A 25,118-nucleotide genomic window follows, 5' to 3' on the forward strand; every position below is an offset into this window, starting at 1 on the left:
TGCGCTGAATACAAACAAGGTCATTTTGGCAGGGTACAAAACTTGTCGCTAATTTGTGGAAATGCCACACTTTAACAACGGTTAAAGGGGAGGAAAAGAAGAGGCGAGCATTCTTACAGGCTATCAAAAGAAGAACCAATTAAGTCGTAGCACCAGCGTTCGGGCAGGCATCTTATCCGACCATTCGGGGCGCCCGTTCTACAGCGAGGCCGGGAGGCCCCGCGTCGGCATCCTCTCCCCGCCCGCCCATGGCGGGAATTTCTGCGCGGTTTCTCACACCCTCCGAGCAAGGCATCCCCATTTGGACATTGCTCCACACCGGTAGCAGCCACCATGGCCGGGGGCTGCAGGCGAGCATGTGTGTGCGTGCAGGGGTATCCGGCTTGTCACCAGGCCGCACACCACCATAGCCGCCTGCCTGACAGCCAGCCCAGCCCTGGCTCCAAGTCAACCTGGTTGATCCTGCCAGTATGCTTGTCTCAAAGATTAAAGTCATGCAATTCTAAGTACACATGACCCGTAACCTAAGCTTGTACATTCCAAACCTTTGTATGATCAAAAGGACTCACCAGTGCTGCATCTGCCGCCGTGATAGTTGAAAAAGCACTCCTGGTGCATCTGTGATATTCCAATCGCTGCACTCATTATGTCCTTTTTATCAAAGTGAATCCACTTGTACATAATATTGACTGATAAAATGCTGCCGCTACAGTCCTGTCAGCTTGGCTTGTAAACAAATGTATGCACAATATTTGAGGGAAATGGCATTTTGCGCATGTGGAAAAGGTTTTAATCTTTGAGTCCAGCTCAAGTGTTTATAGCGTTTATATTCTTGTTCAGTACACGATTAATGTGATTAAAGGGGGATTCGAGTGGCCGTGGAAAAGGAAGTGCAAATTTTTAAGCAGAATGAATCTTGTCATACTGTTATGCAGAGGACCGACTCCCATTTTGTGGACGGAGGATGAGAACTCTTTTAAAAAGGATGAACTAAGTAAGGACGGAGGTAGGTTTTCGTCCGTCCCTCTAATCGTCCCTAACCGGGTCAAGTACCGGCTGACGAGTTGTGTTGGGTTCTTTTAAAAAGCAAGATTGCATTGCTAAGCCTGCATAACACTAGAGTGCTCTTTTTCATGTGCGTTCCCTCCCTGCAGTATTGTTGTCAGAGGCATAATGCCCATTTCACTGACGAGGGAAAAAAAAAACACTGAAAGCTATGACGCGGAAGTGGAAGACGTTCATTCTCCTCCTAAGATAGCATTGCCTTACTTTTTATTGTGAAATAAAGCAATTAAAAGTGAAAATGTGCAACAATTGTATTGTGTTATTATGCAATCTTAAATATTCTCATGATGTCCCCGTCATCATCATCATCATCTTCATCATCATATCACAATGGTGGTTGCTGGCAGCTAAAAGCCTGTCTTAGTTAAACAGCTGTAAACAATTCAATCCACTCACGATACTCTCAGCCGGTAAGTGGATGTGCATCGGAAATTAGCCAGCTAATGAGCTTGAAATAATGTTAACACGGACGCTTTTTTTTGGGGGGGGGCGGCGGTTGGGGCGCGCTTTAAAAGGACAAGGACGGGTCGGAGGACGATAATTTTTATGAATAAGGATGGAGGGGCGAGGACGGATGGGTACCCAGGTCGTGGATAGCTCGATATATGTGACGTACTGTAGCTATGTGGGGAGTGCGCATACGTTGTGTGGGCGCAAGCGGGTTTGTCCAAGTTTCTTTACCTGTAAGTGGAGGTGTGTGAATGTGGCTAGCTAGTTAGCCAGCTAATGAGCTTTAAATCAAATGTTCAGCAGTACTGCCAGTGAAGCCCAACGCCGAACACCTCTGTCGTTAGCCTCTCTCTCACGCTACCACGGATGGCAAAACATTGGGCGTTGGCACCAGAGACAACATCTCCTCAGCTAGTTAGCTTAACTTTAGGTTGCCGCTGATCCCCTCTGTGGCAACAAGTAGTCAATTTGTCAGACACCATAGGCGCAATAACCGACCTGGATTCTACCTTTGACCACAATGCGGGGCGGGATGCTGGTTAAAGTAAGTAATTTTAAACTAAAAAGTTCAACTTGTTGACATTTTAGGGGTTTCAACCGCGGCAGGCAGCTACCGGCTTACTGAACGCTGATGTCCTAAGTATCTTAGAGTACAATACAGTAACAGTTTTACAGTATGTGCCCGTCTGCTACTTACTGTTGACCTTGAATTTGAAATGTTGCAATAATAATTATATTCACACATGGTTAGCATATTTGTCCACTCATATGCTGAGAAATAAAATATTCTTTATTGTTTTTAGAACCAATACAAAATCTGTTATTCATTTGTAATTAATCATGGGTGAAATGTTAAATATATCACCATTAGCGTTATCAATCAAGTGTTAAGTGTTATCGATTGATTGACAGCTCTAAAAACATATAAAATATGTTTTTGAACATATAAAATATGTTTTTGAACTGCAAGAACAAACTAACTAATTAAATGTTTTATAAGAGCGCATTTTATGTAAATGAATACTTCATTCTCCAAAGTAACAGTTAATTTGCGGGACAATTTATGTGCCCACTTTCAAGAGCAAATACTATAATAATCCAAAAATATTTAAACCAGCAATGGTTCTGTGAAAAAGGTTTTTTTAATTTTTCTTATTGGGAATTAAGAAAACACTTTCAACCATTATGGCCATTAAACATAAGTGTGTTCATTATTAGGCTTATTATGACTAGAGTGTGGGCCCCTGCTCTAACTTCTCAAAATTACAATCATCCAATCAGAAGAAGAAAAAACATTGAGTCAGATTCTCACTTTCCTGACATTTAAATCAGGTACACATGCACGCACGCACACACACAAAAACACACAAACGCGCAAACTCTGAGTGCTTGGCAGTTTATGATGACTCAGTACGTGTGTGGGCGGAGCATCTGAGTCACTCTTCAACAACTACCACGCCAGTATAACATTCCTCCATCCCTGAACACCTTCATCACTGATTCTGACCATCAACCTGTTTCAGCTTCAGTCATGTTTTTTTTTGTCTGCGTGGCTTGTTGTTTTAAAGAAAAACTGTAGCAGTGTCCACATAATCTAGTTTAAAGTTATTAATGAGTGATGAGGAAAATGTCATCTTCTTCACAGTTAGCATATTTTAAACCCATTGGTTTAGCCAAAAACAGCTAGCATTAAATGTGACCATGTGGAAATAAAAAGAAATCTCTGTTTGAGTAACAAATTATTTCATCTCGTGAACATTTTCAGCTGTGTTTTATGTCTTTGTGACACTTGGTTCTTTTAATTATATCACTTTTTTCTCTCTTTGCTTTCTGCTTCACCGTAGCAACATCAAACACAAACACAGCTGAAAACATTCATTTTGTGTGTGTGTGTGTGCGTGTGTGTGTATGGTTATGCAATATACAGTCAGTCTTATAGTAAGCCAACAACCTCACGAGTGAGGCATCGAAAGAGTGACGGGAAGCTTGAAGATAAAAGGTCGACCAGATTTCATTAGCTCATCCATAATGCTGCTGATGGTTCTTTGAGCACTGGCACTGATGCTAGTGTTGTTTAGCTCCCCTGGAAATTAAGTGTTGGTCAACTTGGATCTTCAGAATAGTTAGTGTATTCATTTTTGAGCACTCAAGTGAGTTTTCGATTCTTGTTTTGAGTGGAGCCTGTTACATCTTCAAAGGAGGGGCGGATTTCATGTTTGTTTACTGGCATGCTGTGCTAATACTTTTGTCCATAGAATGCTACACTTCACTTGAATTTTGAAAGTGTGATTACAACTACTCGATAAGCAGCACAGTATACTTTTAATATTACATTCATTATGTTTTTTAAAAAATGTTTTCATTAATGAATGCCCAGAAGCCTGTCATTTGACTTTTCTGCTTTACATTTTTCTATGTCACATCGCCATACTCCCCGCTGCTTTGGCAGGTAATGGCCACATTACAAGTGAAAGTTGACTAATTGTAGCCAGCAGAGTTGTTCTCACATCTCGGCACCAATTCCCTTCGCAGTATCTGGTGCTGAGCTGTCAATGTAAAACTTTACTCTCTCCTCATGCAATTGCATTGGAAGTTTTGAGAGACTGCTGGAGACTCTTATCATCTTTGACAAAGGAGGTGAATGTGACTCTGCTGCCAGTCAGCTGCTGTCAGATGCTCAAGTCGTCTCTTCCATCATATCCTCACTGACATCCACCATGTTGTATCGTTTCCCCCTAGAGACCCGCTCCTATCAAGATAACCACTATCACCTCAGTGTGACATCACAGCTTTGGGCAGTGTCAGTGGGTGGGAGCTCCGTGATGCCTCAAGTGAGTCTCATGAATATTTAATGTGGCAGAAAGACGGAATGAAGGAAGAGGCAGACTTCCCTCCAGGTAAGAGTGCGGGAGTACAGAGTTGGTGTGTTCCAGAGATCTGACCTGAGGTCAGCAGCAGATCAGGGGCTGAAATTAATATGATTTACATAATTGTCCCTGAGCTCTTCTCTCCCAAACTTGTGATGGATTCTGTTGTCGACGTACACAGTGTAAAGGGGGGTTTATTGGAGTCAAAGGAAATACCCAATTATCCAAATGCAGGAGGCGAGGAGTGAACAAAGGACTAGAGAAATCTCAAAATATTTACTGTTTGGAGGCTGAAATTCTGAGTTTTGAATTAAACAATTTAAACTATTAATCGATGATCAAAAAACGTATGAATTAATGGTTCAAACATAAGGGTGCCCGTATGTGTACTCGGCACCAGGACCCCTAGGCCACAGTCCGATGATCGACTTTGTGGTCGCGTCATCAAACTTGCGGCCGCATGTCTTGGACGCTCAGGTGAAGAGAGGAAAAGAGTTGTCAACTGATCACCACTTGGTGGTGCGTTGGCTTTGGCGGTGGGGAAAGTCCAGTTCTTGGTAATGTCAATGTTGTAATTTGTGATATTTTCTCCACTTGACGATGACAGTCTTCACTTTGGTCCGTGATATATTTAATGCCCTGGAAATTCTTTAATATACCTTCACCACTCCTTTGAGCAATGATCTGTTCTGATGCTATGGAAGTAAGATGTGACCACAATAATGTCAGAAAAAGCCTACTAGAAAAGCTGAACTTTATTTGGGTTTAATCAGAGCTACTTGATGGTGGCAAGTGTGTGCTGACTCCCATTTAACTTTAACCACATTTTGATATGATCTCTTGTGTTGTGCAGGATGTGCTGCCCCTTCACCTTTTCACTGTGATGTGTTTACATGTATGGAAATTACTGTAATTATATTCATAGAAATCCCTTCTATCTCGAGTGATAACCTGAACCCACTTTTTATTTATTACATTTGCATACCAGTACATATTGTTCATTGGATAATACAAACAAAAAGCTTTATTTCATTTTGTTGAGGTTAGATGTCAGTTTGTAGCAGCCACAAGACAGTAGTTAGTTTCTAACTGAAGGGTTTTTAACTGCAAACATACTACAACACACACTGATGTTCACTGTCAACACATATTTATTTCAAAAAGTCATTATTCCTACTGACAAAATCTCTAAAGTTTGGTGTTTGCTTGTTTGAGCTTACGCACTGGCGTGTGTGCATGCGTGTGTGTGTGTGCGTGTATGTTTTGAGGTGTGGGTGGAGGGGGTATTAGTCACCAGAAATGGCACATAGCCTCTCTCTCAGTAAGTGGGTCACTCCATCTGGAGCAGAATATGGAAAAACTGCAAAACAATCTCAATCGAACTGTTGGAGGAAAAAATCTTGACTGCTCGCCCATGTTTTGGACATGGTTGCGGATTGCTTTTCTTTCTACTTCAAGTTGCCTGCATACACACATAGACAACATTGTTGGTATCCTTGTAAAAAACAAACAAACAAACAAACAAACAAAAACATCTGTGGTCACTGAAGTAAGTTGAAACTGACAAAAGTAATAAGAACTAAATAAATATGAATTCTGTTCCAAGGCAATTATTTTAAAATCAAACCAAGGAAAATGGCCTGGACAAAAAAATGACAGTACCCGGAACTTCATATTTTGTTGTACAACGGTTTAGCAATCACTATTACTGTTCACAATTACTTCCTCAAATTTACTTCTTGAATGTGTTTGGCTTCTGACAAATGCATTAATACCACCTACAAGCCTAAAATCTACTTAGTGGAGCAGCACCATGCGTAAGTCGCAGTGCCCAGTTGTGCAATGCAGTGGGAGCACTTCAATTGTTCGATCTGACTTTCCTTCAAAGCCTCATTATAATAATAATAATATGCAGGTCATAATTATAATAAATAATATAATAAACATTTACAAAATAATGTCTGACCTTCTATTTTGTTATTGTTTCTTAGATATTTACAAGTACCACTATATAACAATTATGAAATTACTGTATTAAAATCTTTTAATGTAGTTCACTCACTTGACTTCCGTGAAGTGGATGGTTTAACTGAACTAATTTTGATTGTCATAATGGGAAGGTTTACTTTTGTAAATGATTGGTAGTATTCCATTTTCTCCCTTATATCCATTCATCCATCTATGCATCGAAATATTGTCAAGTGCTGCATAGATTCATATCACCCAATCCATCCATCCATCCATCCATCCATCCATCCGTCCGTCCGTCCATCCATCCATCCATCCATCCAACTTTATTCAGCAGACACATGGCCCATTAAAATACACATACAATAAACAGTAAAATAGTTAAAGTGGAAATCAACCCCAAAATATTTTTTCAAGAATATGTTCTATGCAAGCCCACTAGTTGAAACAAGGTATTCTGATAAATATTGCATTTGTGAGATAAGAGTTAACCCACACAGTTTTAGCCATCTCTGGGGGCGGCCATTTTGTCTTTTCTGTCGACTGAAAATGACATCAGCTCAGGTAACGAACAATCACGGCTCAGCTTCAGAAAACAGGTGAGTTTCAGAAAACTATATATATATATATATATATATATATATATATATATATATATATATATATATATATATATATATATACGCATAATGTTTATTGCGTAATGTCCAAAAGTATTTATCTCACACAAAGTGGAGGATTGTTCAATAAATACAAAATGAAAGGTATAAAAGTTGACCTAAACTATTGATTCTGGTAGCAAAGCTCAGTTAGTCTGTTGACGAAAGAGCTCCTCTGCTGCTACAAAGTGTCCTGGGGAGGATAAGAATGATGGAGAGAAGTTTGCTCAATGATCTCTCGCCCCTCACAGACTCAAACATCTCCATCTTCAGGCCAATGGTATCATCTGACTTTATTGATTCTTTCTACGTTTTGCTGCTCCCTCTGCAAACAACAGCAAAGTAGATGGCGCTCTCCACTACAGACTGCGTTTTATAAAATAAATGAAGACAAAGTTCTACTTTGTTTTTTTTTTTTTGTTTTTTTTCTTTTGCTCATACAAAAAACGATCGGATCCGTGACTCAAGAAACCCAAAAAACACTAACCGGTTTAATATATATGGGCCATTCTACTGAATTGGTTCAAATTCAGAGTTGGAAAATGTGTGAAATTTGTATTTTTGTACGTTCCCTTTCTCTCTGTTTTTTGAGAGACATCCGGTGGTCTTGTCTTTTGCTCCATGCTCTTCTGACTTTCCTTTGCTCTCTGCTGAATAATTCATTGGTCGACTTCAGCTTCCCTTCTTCCTTCCAACTCTTATTGCTTCCTCCTTTCTTTATTAAATATTCTTTGGATTTCACTGGGTCATTCTAACCCTTCGACTGTACTCTGTCTCTGCTAGGCTTTTTGGCATTTTGGTGTTTTTCCCTTCAAATTAAGATAAAATATGAAATAGAATATTGTTAAAATCAGAAAGATCTATGTATGACATATGTATCTATGTATCATATTATGTCAAACTTACTTTATTCAAAAATAAACATCATATTGTCATTAAAGAAACCATTATGTCACTACCAAAACATTTCGAAATGTTTCGGTAGTGACCATTTTGGTAGTGACGTTTTATGATAGTTGTTGACAATACTCAACAATGCTAGGCACAATGTGGCTACCACAGACAGTTTTGAGCATGTGTACAGAGATAGAAAACAGTACATTTAGCATTAAAATCAAAAGTGCTCATTTTATTGCCGAAATTAGGTGTTCGGTAGTGTGACGGTCCTTAAAACCACATGCTGATTTTCAGACTTTGGAGGGCACATAACTTAATAATGCTGTTAACCAATTACTCGCCATGTGCCCAGTGATGAACATGAAGGTAATGTCTCTTACTGGTGAAATTCCTGGGGATGTGGCTAAAACCAAGCCCTGCCTACAGACAAATACTCTTTGTGTTTCGGTAGTGACATGAAAAGTTGGGGTAGGTTTTTTTTTTTACATAAAAACTTCTCATTTGAAAAAAATCTACAAAATCAATGTAAATCTTTCACAATACATTTAAAAGCAACCAAAATGTTCTATTAAAGTAAAGTATTTTGTAAATTGGCAAAAAAAAAAAAAATCATGAATTGAATTTAATTTTTTTTTCATGAATTGAAATTCAGGAGTTCCAGATTGGGACAGACACCTCCCAATAGGAAGTGACATAGAAAAGATTACTTTTGATACATTCAGTTTGATAGTATCTCAATTAATGCCTTGTGGTAAAATAGGTCATAACAAGATATGACTAAGCATGCAAGGTCTGAACACTTCATTGTTTTTCTTAAGTTAGATTTTCATTCAGATTTCACTGCACAATCCAATGATAAGTGGTAACTCTCCTTGGAGTGATGCCTGACAAATGGCAACAACTATCGTCATCATTATTGTCATCATCAGCAGAGGCAGTAGCACGTCAATACCCGGTCAAGCACAGTTTCACTTCTGAGTCAGACTGACTCATAGCTAATCATCAGGAAGGATGTCATTAACGTGTAGCTGGAAAACTCCAGCGGATGCTTTCACTTGAAAATGGAATGGAAACATGATTTCAAAAGCAGCATATTAGTGAGCACTCATTTGCAGGGGTGTTGCCAAATACTTTTCAGTGGGATGCCCAGGGTGTCACAACATTTCACTGAGGGGTGGCCATAAGCGTGTGCATACATACCCTCACGGTGTGTATGCACACATATTCACATATTCTATATATGTGTTATTTTGCCAGGTAATAAGCGTAATATGGGTGTTGTTTCTAGTCATGTATTAACTGCTGTGTTCTCTCTGGGAACACATTACATACATGTTGGCAGAATGCTCAATTTAGAGCGGCCACATTTCATCTCAGTCTACTCTGTGAAAAGCTTCTTTTTAGGCTTCTTTCTACTCCCGAGTCGGCGCGAGCGACAACTGCCACATTGATTCACATGAGCGACGCATTGTGCTGTTGGCGACAGGTCTGCCACACATTTATTTATTTTTTAATAATGCTTTTTATTAACTTTGTACATTGAAAATTACAAACACTCACAGAGAATAACAGAGAGAATTTTGGTAACAACATGTAAACTAAAATAGATGTATAAAACACATAAACAAAGGGGATTCATAAGTAAAAAAACAAAAACTAGGCATTTTCATTCAAAAACACACAGGTGGTCTGCGACACTTGCCACGCACACATCAGGAATTGTTGCTGCTCTGATCGGTCCATTATGTCACATGTTGCGAGGAGATACAGTTTCCCACACGGAGAGGATGCACCATCACGCAGCTCGTTACTGCTGCAAAGCAAGCTAGTTTGGCAATAAAATTAAATGCATAGTCAAGTCATCTCGGTCCCTTTATGGTTATAGCAGGCACGATATCCATTGTTGTCGCTTTCTTTTTGAAGCGACGCGCCCCGACTTGGAACTCAACTTTTTCAAAACAACTTGTATCCGGGAGTATATTAAGATGCGCACAGCACTCAAGTGTGACGCCGGTACATCAAGGTGGGGATCATGCACTTCTACTGGTGTCTTTACTACTTCCGGAAATACGCCGTAGCAAACCTGCTGTCTATAGTGGCTTGCTGGTATGCTTTTATTTTGAAGGCCTTGAAGGAGGGGAAGTGTGCAAAATAAGTAACTTGTTGACTGCGACTTCTAGCTGTCTGTTGGACCCACATAATTATAAAATACGACAAAACCAACCCCGGGGGCTCGCAACGGAAGTAATCACATGCAGTTGGGTAAGTAGTAAAGTACTAGTGGCGCATTTTTAAGCGTGTTTGAAGCGTGTCCACAGCGGGTTTGAATAGTAAATTGGCCAGCTAATGATCCTCAAAAAGCCTCTGCCGTTCGCCGTTCGTATCTCTCCCGCAGAGAATAAGGGCGGGAGGTCGCGGCCAGAAGGGTACCCAGGTCAAAGGTGGAGGGTCGCGGCGGGACCGGCAAAAAAGTGTCAAGTGCCCAGCTCTGGAAAACGAGTTGCTTGTAACTGAGCGTGTGTGTTGGACAGGACGAGTGCTGGAATCGTAAAAAAAAAAAAGCATTAGTCTGCTGCCATTGTAGGATGTGATACTTCACAAGAACTGTGCGTTCTCCAAATAATGTTCCATATTAACTTTATGTGTTTACTGTAATCCACAGGAACATTTGGCTAACTCGTGACCATGTCACACGCATGAGGATCCATTAGTGGGCTGGACTAAAGTCCGCTTCCGCCCTTGCTTAATCGAGCCCTTTTCTTCAAACGTGTCACCCCTAAAAATGGGTGTCTGACCAGTCCAGCCCCGGGAGGGAGTGCCCAGCTCTGACCAAATGTACACCAGCCACTACTGTTGTTGCTGAAATTATGTCAATGTCAGGGGTGATGTACCTGAAGGTAAATACCCATTTTTTTTAACTTTCACTTGTTATTAATACATTTTTGAGGAAGGGGAAGTATCCTTAACATTATAAATAAAATGAATAAATAAAAAAATAATGGAATAACCCAATTATTTGCATTGTTTTGACCCAATTTGTTGTGTTCATTTAACACTTAAAGTTGGGTCAAAACTGAATAACCCAATTTTTTGGTTCAAACTGACCCAAGTCTGGGTCAGTCCTTTTTTAACACAACAATTGGGTCAAATTTAACCTAAAATTTTTTATTTTTGACCCAACTGTTTTTAGAGTGTACAATTTAACTTTATATTATCATGTACATTATACAGACAACACTTTATAAGAATTACTGTTTGAATCGACTGGTTAGCACGTCCGCCTCACAGTTCAGAGGTCGTGGGTTCGATCCCGGCTCCATGCATGTTCTCCCCGTGCCTGCGTGGGTTTTCTCCGGGTACTCCGGTTTCCTCCCACATTCCAAAAACATGCATGGTAAGTTGATTGAACTCTCTAAAATTGCCCCTAGGTGTGATTGTGAGTGCGGATGTTTGTCTGTGTGCCCTGCAATTGGCTGGCAACCAATTCAGGGTGTCCCCCGCCTACTGCCCAAAGACAGCTGGGATAGGCTCCAGCACGCCCGCGACCATTGTGAGGATAAGCGGTATGGATAATGAATGAATGAATGAATGTCTTTGGTACTCACTAGTGGGCCAACGGATCACATAAGTCACGGTTCGGATTGGTCATGGATTTTGAGTCACGGATCGGATTGTTTTTTGTATGAGGGAAAAAAACCAAAACAATAGAACTTTGTCTTCATTTATTTTATAAAACGCATTTGCCCAAGAAAAAAAAAAAAATCAACTCCTAATGTCTAATATGGCAGTTTAGGATTAATGAACACAATTTAACGCAATTTTGTAAGCGGTACAGTGTATACGTTTCAAGGTATGCTGCCAGACATTTGAGCCGAATGTTTTCTTAAAATTATTAGGCAAACGTGTTGTTATAAATTAAATGAAGACAAAGTTTTATTTATTTATTCATCTATCTTTAATAATGAAAAAGACTTAAAGTGCGATTTAAGGCCCCTTTCTTAAAACATGGACAGCACATTACAAAGTAACCTCGGGCCACAATATAGAAAAAGAAGTTAAAAAAAAAAAGTAAGCCATTAAGCAGCAGCTGTTGAACTACCAGCTAATGATAACAGCTGCTAGCCACTAACGCCGGAGATTTGTGCCGTATCAATGACAGCGTAATTAACCAGCAGTTTGTTTGTCCTAAATTAGCGACTGAATATGATTTCGAGACAGCGTTGTGTTAGTGTTGGTAGCAAGCGTTAAAACTACCAATACGTCGAAAACGGAAATCAAGTTAGCCGTTACGCCACCACGCGGGCCAACTTCGAAGTAAAGGTTCACAGAGGCTATTGCATTGGTATTAATGACTCAATGTATTATTTGGTAAGCTTTATTTTGAAATAAGCCTTTTTTCATTTTTTTTCACCAACCATTCTGCGGATCGTGCACAACCGAAGCTTGATCCTTACCAATCAAAGATGATTCGTTCTACTGCACCACTAGTGTGTAAGGGTACACAAATGTGCGACGTGACGCAAATGACTGAACGCGTCAGTGATTTCTGTTGCGCATGCGTACCTGCGTACCAGTTATGTGCATCCCTGCTGATTACTCACAAGAGTGTGTTATCAATATAGTTGATCATGGCTGTGTTGCAGAATGACATGTAAAGCCAAGCTAAATGTAGAATCATTTATAGTGGCATGTGTAAAATAAAATGATCTATTTCTATTAAAATCACAAATTGGCGCCTCTATTTGGTGGTCGATTTGTAATATCCAAGGTTGCAACCCAGTCTTCATCCATAAAGATTTTCAAGGCTCTTTGAGTTATGCCAACAGTCCATAGTTTTCAGAACAGCTCTTATTTCAGATATTGTCAGTCAACCATTCCCCCTCCGCCAATGTGTGTCAACTGAGTCTTCCCTCTGGCAACGCCACCTACAACCTAAAGTCTTATATAAATAACTTGTAATCCGTTCCCTGCATTCTGTTATGCATTTGGGTTGCTGCGCGTGATAAAGAGACACTACATGGCACATTCTGTGAACATGCATTGCATCCTTTAATCATCTCTTCTAAAATGGATATATACATTTATAATGGTATATAGTATTTTTTTAATGAAGGATTATTGCAATAAATGCAATAAATCACAATAAATTATTGTGAACAACAATTCTTTAGCTATAGGCGACACACCTCTTGTAGCCATGCCTACAAATGAGAAGGATGTTCGACGCTTGCCATCCCATTTGGTGTTGCTCTTCTTTTTTTTTCTTTTTTTTTTTTAGATTAAATTGGCAGTTGTTGTTGTGAGTGGCCTGTGTGTGGAAGCATGTACAAAAGCCATCAGACATCAGATATCTTATCACTGCAGGTACTAAATACTGTAAATAGGTCATAAACAATTTGAGGAACTTTTGTTTGTTTATTAATCCAAATTTAAAAAAATATTTTAACCCTTTTATGCATTAATTATGATTTGATGTAATTATTTAAAATATAAATATATTTTTTAGATTACTAAATATAGGCGAAAGCTACTTTTAAATAGATGTCCACTGTAGTGACCACTGTGCATGAAAAGGTTAATATCTCACTTTTGTGAGATATTATTTTGGGGGTGACTGGACACTTTATTGATGGCGAGTGGAACTTCAACTCATTTTGCACTGATCGTCGTGAAAACAGAAACTAGGAACTTGGCTGGTAAATGCGAAAAACAGTTCCTCATGATAGCAAATGACTGGGTAATTGAAAAAAAAAGATATACATCATAAATACAGATACATGCATACAGACAATGGGGGGCTTTGGAGCTTTTCTCAGCAATTTTCAAGGGAGGTTAAAAATAGATTAATTAGATCAATTAATTACAGATCATAATCAATTAATCTCTCTTTTTTTTAATCTCTTGACAGCACTCAGATAGATAGATAGATAGATAGATAGATAGATAGATAGATAGATAGATAGATAGATAGATAGATAGATAGATAGATAGATAGATAGATAGATAGATAGATAGATAGATAGATAGATAGATAGATAGATAGATAGGTAGATAGATAGATCATTCACATTTATATAAAAAAGTCTTTCACTTAACGTCAATACATTTTACATTCGTCGTACATAGCGTCAATACATTTGTTTTTATTTTTAATATATATATTAAAAATAAAAACAAACAAGTACACATTTATGTTCACTTAAATCCAGAAAATTAGATTAAGACAATTATTTATGTTAAGTGGTTGTCATTCGTCCATACATCCATTTATATTAGCGTGAAAAATGTATCATCCATTTTATACTGCTAATCCTGTTCAGGGTCTTTGTTGAGCTGGAATCTATCCCATCTGACTTGGGGTGAGAGGCGGGGTGAAACCTGGACTCGTCCCCAGTTACGGCACATATAGACAAACACGGACATTCACTTCTTTGGATAATTGAGAGTCTTCAAAACACATGAGCAGACTCAGTAAGGTGATGAAGACCCGCTCTTTGAATGAATCAGAGCTGGACAACTTATCTCTGGCTGAGAGGAGGACAAAGAACAAAGCAAGAGCCGTCTTGGACCACTCCTCTCACCCTCTCTATGATGAGCTGGCAGACGGGTGGCTCCTTAAGCCAGTGCATCATTCCAACCAGGGGTACAACTGAGCTCTTCAGGCACCATCAGACTTTCTAATGGCTGTGTGGGCCACAATTTGTCACTGCACCCCCATCACCACCAAACTCAATCAAATGACTGTCATCCATATCCAATGTCCGATTTTAATCTGCTGAGTTGTATATTTGTATTCTATTTATTTGAAGCAATATTCAGCTGTTTGTTGCATTACCCCATATTTCTGGAACACTGGAATTTTCCCTCTGTGGATCATTATAGAAATATTTTATATTCATTAACATATTTTTGGAATGTGGTAGGAAGCTAGAGTACCCTAACACCAAACAGGAAGGTCAGAACTCAAAACCTTGCCGTGTAGCAGATGTGCTCACCCAACGTACATAGTCATACATAGTCACAGCCATTTATATACTCTACATACCATGGACATGCGGTCAGAGCAGGCAGTGCCGCCCTGTCCCTTCTCCTGCATGCGAAGAGTGAAAAACAAAACAGCAACAAACCAAGAGGGATATGATTACTTTACATTATTTTCCATTTTAGTTCGCTGGTCTGTGCTTTACATTGATTTTCTTTTTCAAGCCAATAATGTTAATGATTTGGACGCAACGTGGGAGAGACATTGCTCCCTTAACACACACATTAATTAACACAGGCAGTTAATGGCGTGTGCTGGAGATTTACTAGCTGCTGTCGGGTGAGATGCGGAGTACCCTGGACTGGTCACTAGTCAATCGCAGGGCACATATAAACAAACAACCATTCACAATGGCACATATGGACAAAGAATCTTTAAGAATGAGAACATCAAGGACTGCAGGTGTTGTGTTGGTTAATAGTGCAAATTGTTGTGACAAGACAGCACATTAATGCACCTATGTGGGACATTCGACAGTTTATATTACAGTTCATATTACAAATTGCTCATGCGGTGTAAAAACCTTTTGACTGAAATTATGAATGCTCAGACACAAAGCAGCAGCTGGTGAAGGTTTCATCATTTGTATATTGACCAGGGGCGGAACCAGAATGTGGCTAATGGGTGGGCCTGAATATTTCTCTGACGGAGCACAATCCTCCTGTCCGAACACATCGTATATTAAGATAAAATTATCAAGTGAATGATGAAGTCTGTCAATCTGGGTGGGCCTGTACACACCCAGGCCCACCGGTGGCTCCGCCCTTGATATTGACACAAACATCTTGAACATCAGCTTGAACGTAACAGTGTATTAGCAGTGTACATGCTCTTGTTTTAGTTGGTCACATACAGTTGATACAAATATTTGTCATAGTCTGTCTTTTAAGTTTGGTTTTGACCTTTAGTTTCATGTTTTTCCTTGTTCCTTTGTCTGTCTCTCGTTAAGTTATTGAGTCCACCTGTGCTTGTCATCCCGGTGCTTGGTGTTAGCCAATCAGCTCCCTCCTCCCCTCTGTGTCTTGTCCAGGTGTTCCTCGTTGTTTCGTCAACTAGCTTGTACACTGTATTTAGTTCCCCACTTTCTTTCAGTCCTTGTTGGTTCATTGTCATTTGTCATTAGTCTGTTGTCTAAGTCAACTCAAGTCATGTCCTAGTGTTTGTTTGATGTCCTTTTGATCCTTGTTGTTTAGGAGTCATTCCAGTACCTCGTTGTCCTTTTTGTTTTCTTTTGATTAAATGCTTTGGACTGCACTTCATTTTTGCCTCCAGTCTCCCTGCGTTTGAGTCCTCCTCTACGCAAACCATGACATATTTTCTAAATGTATAATAGGGAAATAAATAAGTACTTTTTTTTTGCCCATAAAGTTAGAACCTGTTTAATATTGCTGAATAAGCTTTCTCATAAAAAAAAGTCCAAAACCTGTAGAGCATGTCATGATTTGCATTTGAATGTGGCTTTATTTTCCCCCACTTTAAGAAATAGGCTATATTATAAAAATCCAAAGAATAGCTTTTTAAAAAGTCAATCATTCACTTAATACACCCAATCATGAGTTAATTTGTCTGATTTAATATTGCTGATGATGTATAGAAATAAAACTGATAAAGAAAAAACATTCAAGTTAATTAAAGTAATTTTTTAATGTTTTTATTTTGTATGTCTTTTAAGTTATTCAGTGCGTTACCAATGTATGTATATATTTATTTAGACTTACAGCTCACGAATAAACAACTTCAATATTGGTCATATTTGTTTCAAAACCAAAATTGGATTGCTATTTTTGAAACCAGGGATCCATTTCACAAAGCAGATTTAGTGAAAACTCAGAGTCTGCTAACCCTGAAAGGAGGGAAACTCTGACTTTTCCATTTCAAAAAGGGAGGTAACTCAAACCAGAGAAAGAGGGGTAACTCTAGCCAGTTTCAGAGAGAGAGGTAACTTAAACTCCCGATCAGTTACTGCAGTACCTGGTCGAGAGCAGGTTTATCTCAGTGAACCTTGAGTTTCGCTCTGTCCCCGCCCTCTTTCTGAGCCCCACACTCCTTTTCATGTCCTCATTCCTTCAGTTCGCCTAGGCGAGTTTTGTCGTAGCGTAGTTCTGCCGTCTGTCATTAAAAAAAAATCGGAGTCAGTATATGAGAAGTCCATTAGGCACAGTGTCACAGAAAAAACGTGTTGAATTTACTCAATATTATTTTGTCAAGTGGTTGCACAAAATATCTTTATCTGGATTAAGATACATTTTTTAAGACTATACATCTACTAAATAAATGTATCTGGATCTATCTAGATGATTTTATTTTGTGCAACCACTTGTGCAAGCACCAATAAAAGTGAGTAAATTCAACACACCATTTTTTTCAGTGTGAGACAAACGTGACATGTACTTTTGATGATGATCCTGTACACTGAAAAAAATGCTCTGCATCATTTACTCAATTTTATTTCGTGAAGTGGTTGCATGAATAAAATCATCTTAATCCTGATAGAATTTTTAAGAAGACTATACATCTATTGTAAAAATGTATCTTGATACAGATGATTTTATTTTGTGCAACCATTTGACAAAATAAAATAGAGTAAATTCAAACATCATTTTTTTCAGTGTATGTGGATGAAGGTGCAGCATTACTACGCAGAGAATTAAATATTCATCAGGAGATCAGACTGTGCAGTGATGTTTTAGCATTTCCAGAAAATGATCCTTTTGAGCGGTGCCGTTTCACATGACAGTCATCATCTACATACACTGAAATAAGTTTCTGTTGAATATTTACTCAAATGTTATTTCTTGAATGTGGTTGCACGAAATATAATCATCTGAATCCAGGTACATTTTTTAAATAGACTATGCACCTACTTAATACATATATCTGGCTCCAGATGATTTTATTTTGTGCAACCACCTGATGAAATATAATTGAGTAAATTCAGCCACCATTTTTTTCAGTGTACCTCCATGAGATTATGCCGGTCTTAACTGTTTGAACAATGTTTTTGTATTTCATCAGCTGTTAAGTGCGCTTCTCCCCCGCGAGATTGCCCCTAAATAAAATAAACTAATAGGCGAAAGCAAGCAGTTTTCCTCTGTTATATTATTGTGATTGCAACTTGAAACTTCCGCATATATTGACCTGAAGCAGCCATGTTCTTCCACGCCCCTCCCTCGTTGCCATGGTGACTGGCAAATCGGGGCTCCATTCATGCTGTCTTCTAATAGTTGTGCTGCACGCGCTTAACTCCAGGTGAAGGTACTTTAAGTTTAGGAAACTGATTCGAATCAGCTGTTCTGGACCCGGAAACTCAGAGTTTCCTATCTGAGAGTAGATCAACTCAGACTTCAGGATTAGACTCAGAGTTTGATGAACCTGCTTTGCGAAATAGACCCCAGGTCCATCTAGCAAGGAAAGCATCCACCAGCCAAAAGACAAAAAGTGGTGACCAGTGACAACTGATCATTAGACTTTATTTTTGACAAAGTGGCAATAAACGTTTTAAATTTCAAGCAGCAACACATGAATAATAATTTGAAAATTGGACTTTCAACCAGAGTTGATCTGTATGCATGTAATGAAATTAAAAAAAAACACAACCCAAACACAGTAACATAACAGAATAGCGATTTCCATCAACATGTTGGTAAACGTAAATGTCTTTTTCAGTACATGTTTTTAAATTATGAATTCAGAAGTACAGCCACAGTCTCATCAAAAGCATTCGACAAATTGCTCAACATAATAATCACACAACTGATTTTAATGAAGTGTTCATACTTACATGTATGCCCTCACGCTGGTTGATTTCATTATTCAAAAATAGTTCCAATGATTTAAAAAAAAAATCTATTTAACAATGGAAAAAGAAGTTCCACTTTAAGTGTGATGAGATGCAATAATAATTAAAAAATAATAAATAATACTTCAGCTGTTTAAAGTGATTCAAAGTTGAGACAAATTCTGCAGAATTGTCTCTTTAAATAATATTAAACACCAAAGAAATGCAAAGCGTTCCCTTGAACTTTCCTCATGTCCAGGAACCTCATATCTGCTATTGAACCCTTAGACAGTCAGCAGTCTTTGATGGATATCTCTGGCTAAATATCATGAAACCATCTCTTTGTTTCACAGGGCGCTATCTGACCCTGAACCACTTTCACTAGGCTCTTTTTGAGAGCATCGAGCACGAGTGAAATTCCCAAATTTTAGAAACCATTTGGTTTATCAACTTCCCTTGTTCTTCTGATGTCCCCCCGACCACCACCCCTCAGCAGCTGGAGTCCTCGCTGCCAGCACTGCCGCCTCTTCCTCCAGATTTGTTGGGAGAGCTGACGGCAATCTGGCAGCCGTTGGTGACATGACTCATGACCTTCTGTTTGAGCTGAGAGACCTGCTCCCGCAGCATAGATGCGGTGGAGGCCAGGTCTGAGTTCTGACTCTTCAGGATCTTCACTTTCTCTTCTAGTCGCGAGATTCGCTCCAGTTTTCGCTTACGGCATTTGGATGCCGCGATACGGTTGCGCAGCTTCTTGCGCTCCGCTTTGATTCTCTCTTGTGTCTCTAGGTCAATGGGGGAAAGGGAGGGAGGTGATGTCGGGTCTCCAGGTAGATGGGGCACTTCAGGGACAGTTTGAGGGGCATCCAGACCTCTGGTATGTGGTTGACCTGCTCCACCGCCGTTATGACCCGAGCTACCGCTGTATGTCATCTGCGCTCCGGCATACGCCAGCTGTCCCTGGTTGTAGCTGCTAAGGTTGGTGTAGATGGGCATGTCGCTAGTGGACATCAAGTTTCTCTGGTAGGACGCTTGTAAGGAGACATTGGAGGAGGAGGATGGCGACATGTGACCTCCCACCAGCTGGTTCTGCTTGTGAAGGTCGGCGAGCGCTTTGACGAAGCCATCGGCAAAGCCTTCTTGCTCGTTGGTGGCCTGGTTCCGATAGATGAACGGGTTGGTGGAGTTGGACAGAGGGCTGGTGGTGACCAATCCCTGGTTGGACTGGATGATCAGATGCTCCAGGTCAGGGGAGGCTAGCTTCAGCATGTTCATGTCGGCCGAGGATGCCGACGGTGTCATGAGGGAGTTGTTGTTGGTTAGTCCGAGGTTGTTGGGGTTCGTGCCTCTTCCTCCTGCTACGCTGCTACCACTGCCAGTGAAATGATGGCTCCCTACTGACATGGCCTTCTTACACATCAACATCTTGTTTCCAGCGTAACGCTCGTATTCTGGAAACTGACTGAAGCTGTGGATGGCGGGGGAGTCGTCATGGTAGAAAGGAGTCTCCATCTTGGCTGTCATTGATGAGGAATTTTCTTAGAGGTAATCTTCATAATCAGATTAACCTCAATAACATAAGAGATTGAAATGTTCCTCTGATGTCAGTGGGTGGAGGATGAAGAACAAGAACAAGGGATGACAAAGAGAATATAGAATCCAGGTCCTGGCAGGAGAACGAGCAGGTCTAGAAGGAGAAACGAGACAGAGAACAAAAAGATAACATGTTGACAGGGATATATTACCAGAGGTGGATGACGGACTAAATTGTAATCATCAGTCCATTAGTCTGTCAGAAGCCCATTGGTCCGACAGCTGGTCCCCGATTAAAAACGCTAGAAAAATGTCTGTCCTTTAGTGACAGACTAACGGTCCGTCACTGACGGACGCAGTTTGTGACGATTACACTGATGAATCAAAACTCACTTCCGTCATTCGTCAGTCCATCATTTTTAAAAGGCGTTCCGTAATTTGTTAATCGTAAGCAAAACGGGCGTCCGTCAGTGATGTACAGACGGACCGGTCTGTCAGCCTGACGGAATACTCACCTCTGTATATTATAATTATTAAAGTTATGTGATAATTTTTCATCCATCCACATTTGTGAAGACAGTGGTCATTGATGTTGAAAGTGAGGACCCAGCTCTCAAAATGTACTCTACCAGAAGCGTTTGAGGGTCTTGAGGTCAAGTCTTTCTATCATTCATCACTGACACCAAACTAATGCAAACACGCCTTTGCCTTTTATAGAATTTGCTGGAACAGAAAAGTGTTTTTGCTGTCATAATCACAAGATTAACTAAAATGTCAGGGTATGCCAATTCTGATCTGATGTTGTGACGAAGGGGAGAGTTTGTTTCACCATTGCGGGGCCAGGAAAATAAGAGTCATGGCTGAAACAATTAATTTTTGAGTCGTAATAGAGATAAATAAAGTGGTCACTGCAATGCGGGGGAACTGAGAGACAATGACAAAACTCAAAAACAAACAACAGACTAGTAGGGAAGAGCAGTCAGAAGGCCCACCCTGTAGGTAAGTATGAGTGACGCAATGACGAGCCTTGTGAAAGAGATATGAGGGGATTTAAGTTGAAGCAGAGATCCAAGTTCATGGATCGACAATTTTACCGGGGGAGAACCTGCTTAAGCAAGTAGACCCTTTAATTATGGGAGGAACACACAAGTTGGTGGTCAAGAGTCAGTACATGGTTCTTGGCAAAGCCTAGACCATGGTTCAACCACAAGCTAACTGTTTATGTGTTTTGCTTTGTCTTTGTCGGTTTTGATGACACTTATTTCAAAAGAAGGACCAGCCTCGAGGAGTATTAACTTAAAAGTCGTGAGGCGAAAAGCATATATGGTACACCAAAAGTCTCGTCATGTTGGCGGTCTCGTATTCAAAACACCAAGATCCAGTGTTACATTTGTTGTTTTACAGTTTCACTATGGATAACTTGTTTTTACTCTACTGTGACAAGAATGTTTACACAACCACAATATAGGAGCTAGGTGGAGAATTTTTGAAATGAATGTAGTGTAACACTAACAACTCCACACTGACTGAATAAAAACAAGGAAATGTTTTGGAACTCTGAGAATTACAGCAGCATAATTAAGCATCACATTCTTTAGGTGTCGTGGCTGCATAGAGGGCCTCAAATTTCAAGTGACCTGACATCGATTATAAACAGCAAATCCACAATGGAAAAACGCCCAGCAATTCATACATTATTTACAACAACTCCTGAGGGCAAGCCTGCCGCAGGAGCGCCTGGTCAGTGTCTACCGCCGTGCCGTAGAGAGCATGCTGTCATATTGTGTGACGCTTGATCTCCGTACTGTTGCCAGCCAGTTGATTCCTGGTGCAACAAACACAAATCTTGTCATGAAAGTGCAATAAAAGTCAACAAAAACAGCAAAGCCTAACCCCATAATGCAAAACATTAATCATGTTATACGCAGATGACAGGAGTGCATCATTTTTTATTCTAAGCCAGGGGGAATATTGACATCATGTTCCAAACAGAAAAACAATCCCCTCAATACAATTTTGAGGAAAAAAAGCCAAGCACCTTGTTTGTTTGTCTGTCCCTATGTTAGCTAGCAGGCTATGGGGCTAATGGAATGCAGTGTAAGATGTAGGAAATACGCAAACTAGCTTAAACTGTTATGGTGTGAACAAAAAAAACAAGATTCTGTTTACATTTCAATGTATGCCGCAGTGATTAGAAGATTCGCCTCACAGTTCAGAGGTTGTGTGTTCAAATCTTATATCAGGCCATCTTGTGAGAAGTGACATGTTCTTCCTATGTGCTCTGTGACTGACGGCTAGACTAGAATATACCCTGCCTCTCATCCAAACTCAGCTCACTTGTGACCGTAATGAGGACATGCAGTATACAAAACGGATGGATGGATTCACCATGGATGCATTGAACCAAACCTTCCACAATATTTCACGGAAATTAGTTCATGTTTGTGTGGAATCTAGCTAACTAACAAAATCAATCAACCAACACCTTCCTCTCATGCTTCCAGCGCAACATAGGCTCAGTGTGACCTATGAATAAATTACACTAATCAACAGAAAATTTTAATCGGAGACAGTTTTGTGCCCCTATAGTATTTTTGATGCTAATTTTAAAAAAAATGTTACTTAGATATTTTCTTTTTTAAAATATATTTTCAAGTTTGATCCAAAAGCTTGCACAATACTGATTTTAACCCTTAATTCATAAATATAACTTAATATATTGCCACATTACATGTTATATATATATATATATATATATATATATATATATATATATATATATATATATATATATATATATATATATATATATAAATAAATAAATAAATAAACAAATAAATAATATTTATATATATATATATATATATTTATATATATATTTATATATATATATATATATATATATATATATATATATATATATATATATATATAATTCTTATTATTATTATGAAAATCTGATGTGCTAGGAAAAATATGAGGGAAGTTTCGGAAACAGCACACACACAGAAAAATCTACTAAAGTCTCTGATTCAAAAATGTTATAAAAAAAATATTGACCAGTGTTATTATTATTAAAATCTGTCCATCTATTTTTTTTTTTTTTTAATACCATTGTTCCCAGTAGGTTTGTGGGTGTGCTGGAGCCTGGGCGAGACGTGGTTTACTCTGGAGGGCACATCGTCAGGCAAATATAGACAAACAACTCAGACATATTGTTCATTTACTGTGTTCAGTGAAGCCAACTTGGATGTCGTTTTGGGATAGTGGGAGGAAGCCCAGAGAAAAGCAACTCTTAAGCAGCAGGACAACATGCCGACCCTACAGTGAAACCAGAGCGACATTCGAACACAGAACCTCATGATTGTGAGGCACATGCGATCACCACTTCACCACTGAAGTCACACACACACAAATAAAAACTGTGAAAAAAGATTTTGCCCTGGCTACTACTGTTAGTCATAGCTTCAATTATCTGATGACACAAGTAACAGTCACCAGCTATGATCCCAAAACAGTGATTGGAATGCTGATTGCTTTCCTTTTAGGCATTAATATCTCACTTTGAATTGCGAAAAACCTTGCATGTCATGTTTTTTTTATGGTGCAATTCTGATTATGCCTTTTCATAATTATTAATGAATGCCTTAAAAAATTCAAGTCAAAAATGTGTTATCATCAAAACTTTGATGACACTTCAGAAAGTATTATTTCATTTAAAAATATAGATCATCAATCTAATATTTGTTTAAAGTGACCACAAGTATACTTTTGGGTGCAACGCTCAATAAATGAACTCAACATGCCAGCCCACGTTTCTGCTTTTCTTCCTCAAAAATCACCATGTGAGAAGAAAATCAAAAGTTTAAGCCAACTATGATATAAATCTTTCCTAAATAGTGTAGAAACGTCTCACCTATAACGTTTGGACTAATGAAGCGCGTCTTTGCTTACATATCAATGCAGGAGCTTACACACAAAAAGAAGAGTCGTGTCCCATCCACACCATAGCCTAAAAAGCCCGCAGATAAAAAGGATCGAGTGAAATCATCTCATTTCTCATTTCTATCATATTTCGATTCATGCCAGAGCTCATCAAGTTTAAACTAGTGCCATAAACTTAAAGAATCGCCGTTTTTCCCGGTCCAACATGACTCAACATCCTCGTCCAGAGTAGACAAACCAAAGCCCTCGTCTGAAACTCACACATGCAAAACAGCTGGTCGGCTTGTGAATATGGAGGATAAAAATCGTGAATACTCACACAGAAGGCAGAGCGATGTCGAAGCATCTGAGAGCAGACAGAGTGAGTCAGTTTAGCACACGCGCGTACACACGCGCGCACAAGCACACAAACGAACTCAGCTCGCTCTCCGACCATCAAGTGACTCACGCGCTGACGTTTTTGTTCTGCTTTTTCCCCCTGCCACGTTTGTATTGAAGTAATTAATTTCAACAGATATCGGTTTGTCAACGTTTAATGGGAATACCAAGAAAAAAAGAATAATCATAGAGCTAATTATGCACACACTAATTAAACGGGAGACGTGAATTGAATATATGATTGCAGCTATGAATACATATAATATTTCCCGGAAATGGTGGACATAATGGGTCAAATCCGCTAATTGTAAGTCAAAAACACAAACTGGGAGCGTGCGTACGGACAGAGAGAGAGAGAGAGAGAGAGAGAGAGAGAGAGAGAGAGAGAGAGAGAGAGAGAGAGAGGGAGAGAGAGAGAGAGAGAGAGAGAGAGAGAGAGAGAGAGAGAGAGAGAGAGAATAATAAATAGATTTATATTACAAGATTTAATCATGGAAATTGAACATACAATTGACTTCAATGTTGTCGTAAAATGATAA

The 25,118-nt window shown here is 39.4% G+C and overlaps 1 protein-coding gene and 1 long non-coding RNA gene across 3 annotated transcripts; one reads left to right on the plus strand and one right to left on the minus strand.

The window, feature by feature from the left end:
- The first annotated feature begins 4,056 nt into the window (after positions 1-4,056).
- On the plus strand, positions 4,057-10,803 carry LOC147135164 (uncharacterized). Its single transcript, XR_015089858.1, has 3 exons — positions 4,057-4,152; positions 4,255-4,412; positions 10,569-10,803. It is a non-coding gene; the product is annotated as an uncharacterized LOC147135164 (long non-coding RNA).
- Positions 10,804-18,392: 7,589 nt separating this feature from the next.
- june (JunE proto-oncogene, AP-1 transcription factor subunit) lies at positions 18,393-24,900 on the minus strand. 2 transcript variants are annotated; one of them, XM_086053724.1, is made up of 3 exons: positions 24,521-24,900; positions 21,959-22,081; positions 18,393-20,410 (listed from the first exon to the last, which is right to left on the minus strand). In XM_086053724.1, exon 3 carries the CDS (start codon positions 20,245-20,247, stop codon positions 19,216-19,218), a length of 1,032 nt encoding a protein of 343 aa, XP_085909850.1. In that variant the 5' UTR covers positions 20,248-20,410; positions 21,959-22,081; positions 24,521-24,900; the 3' UTR covers positions 18,393-19,215. The 2 variants fall into 2 exon arrangements, with proteins under 2 accessions (XP_085909850.1, XP_085909851.1); XM_086053725.1 differs by lacking the exon at positions 21,959-22,081.
- Between the last annotated feature and the right edge of the window lie 218 nt (positions 24,901-25,118).

The sequence above is a fragment of the Filicampus tigris genome, chromosome 15 (assembly GCF_054856515.1).
Source record: "Filicampus tigris isolate MCC_2025a chromosome 15, RoL_Ftig_1.0, whole genome shotgun sequence".
In the NCBI taxonomy this organism is placed as follows: domain Eukaryota; kingdom Metazoa; phylum Chordata; class Actinopteri; order Syngnathiformes; family Syngnathidae; genus Filicampus; species Filicampus tigris.

What these genes read in the sequence shown, in the direction of transcription:
- june (XM_086053725.1), bottom strand. Translation starts at nt 20,247, where the DNA reads ATGACAGCCAAGATGGAGACTCCTTTCTACCATGACGACTCCCCCGCC.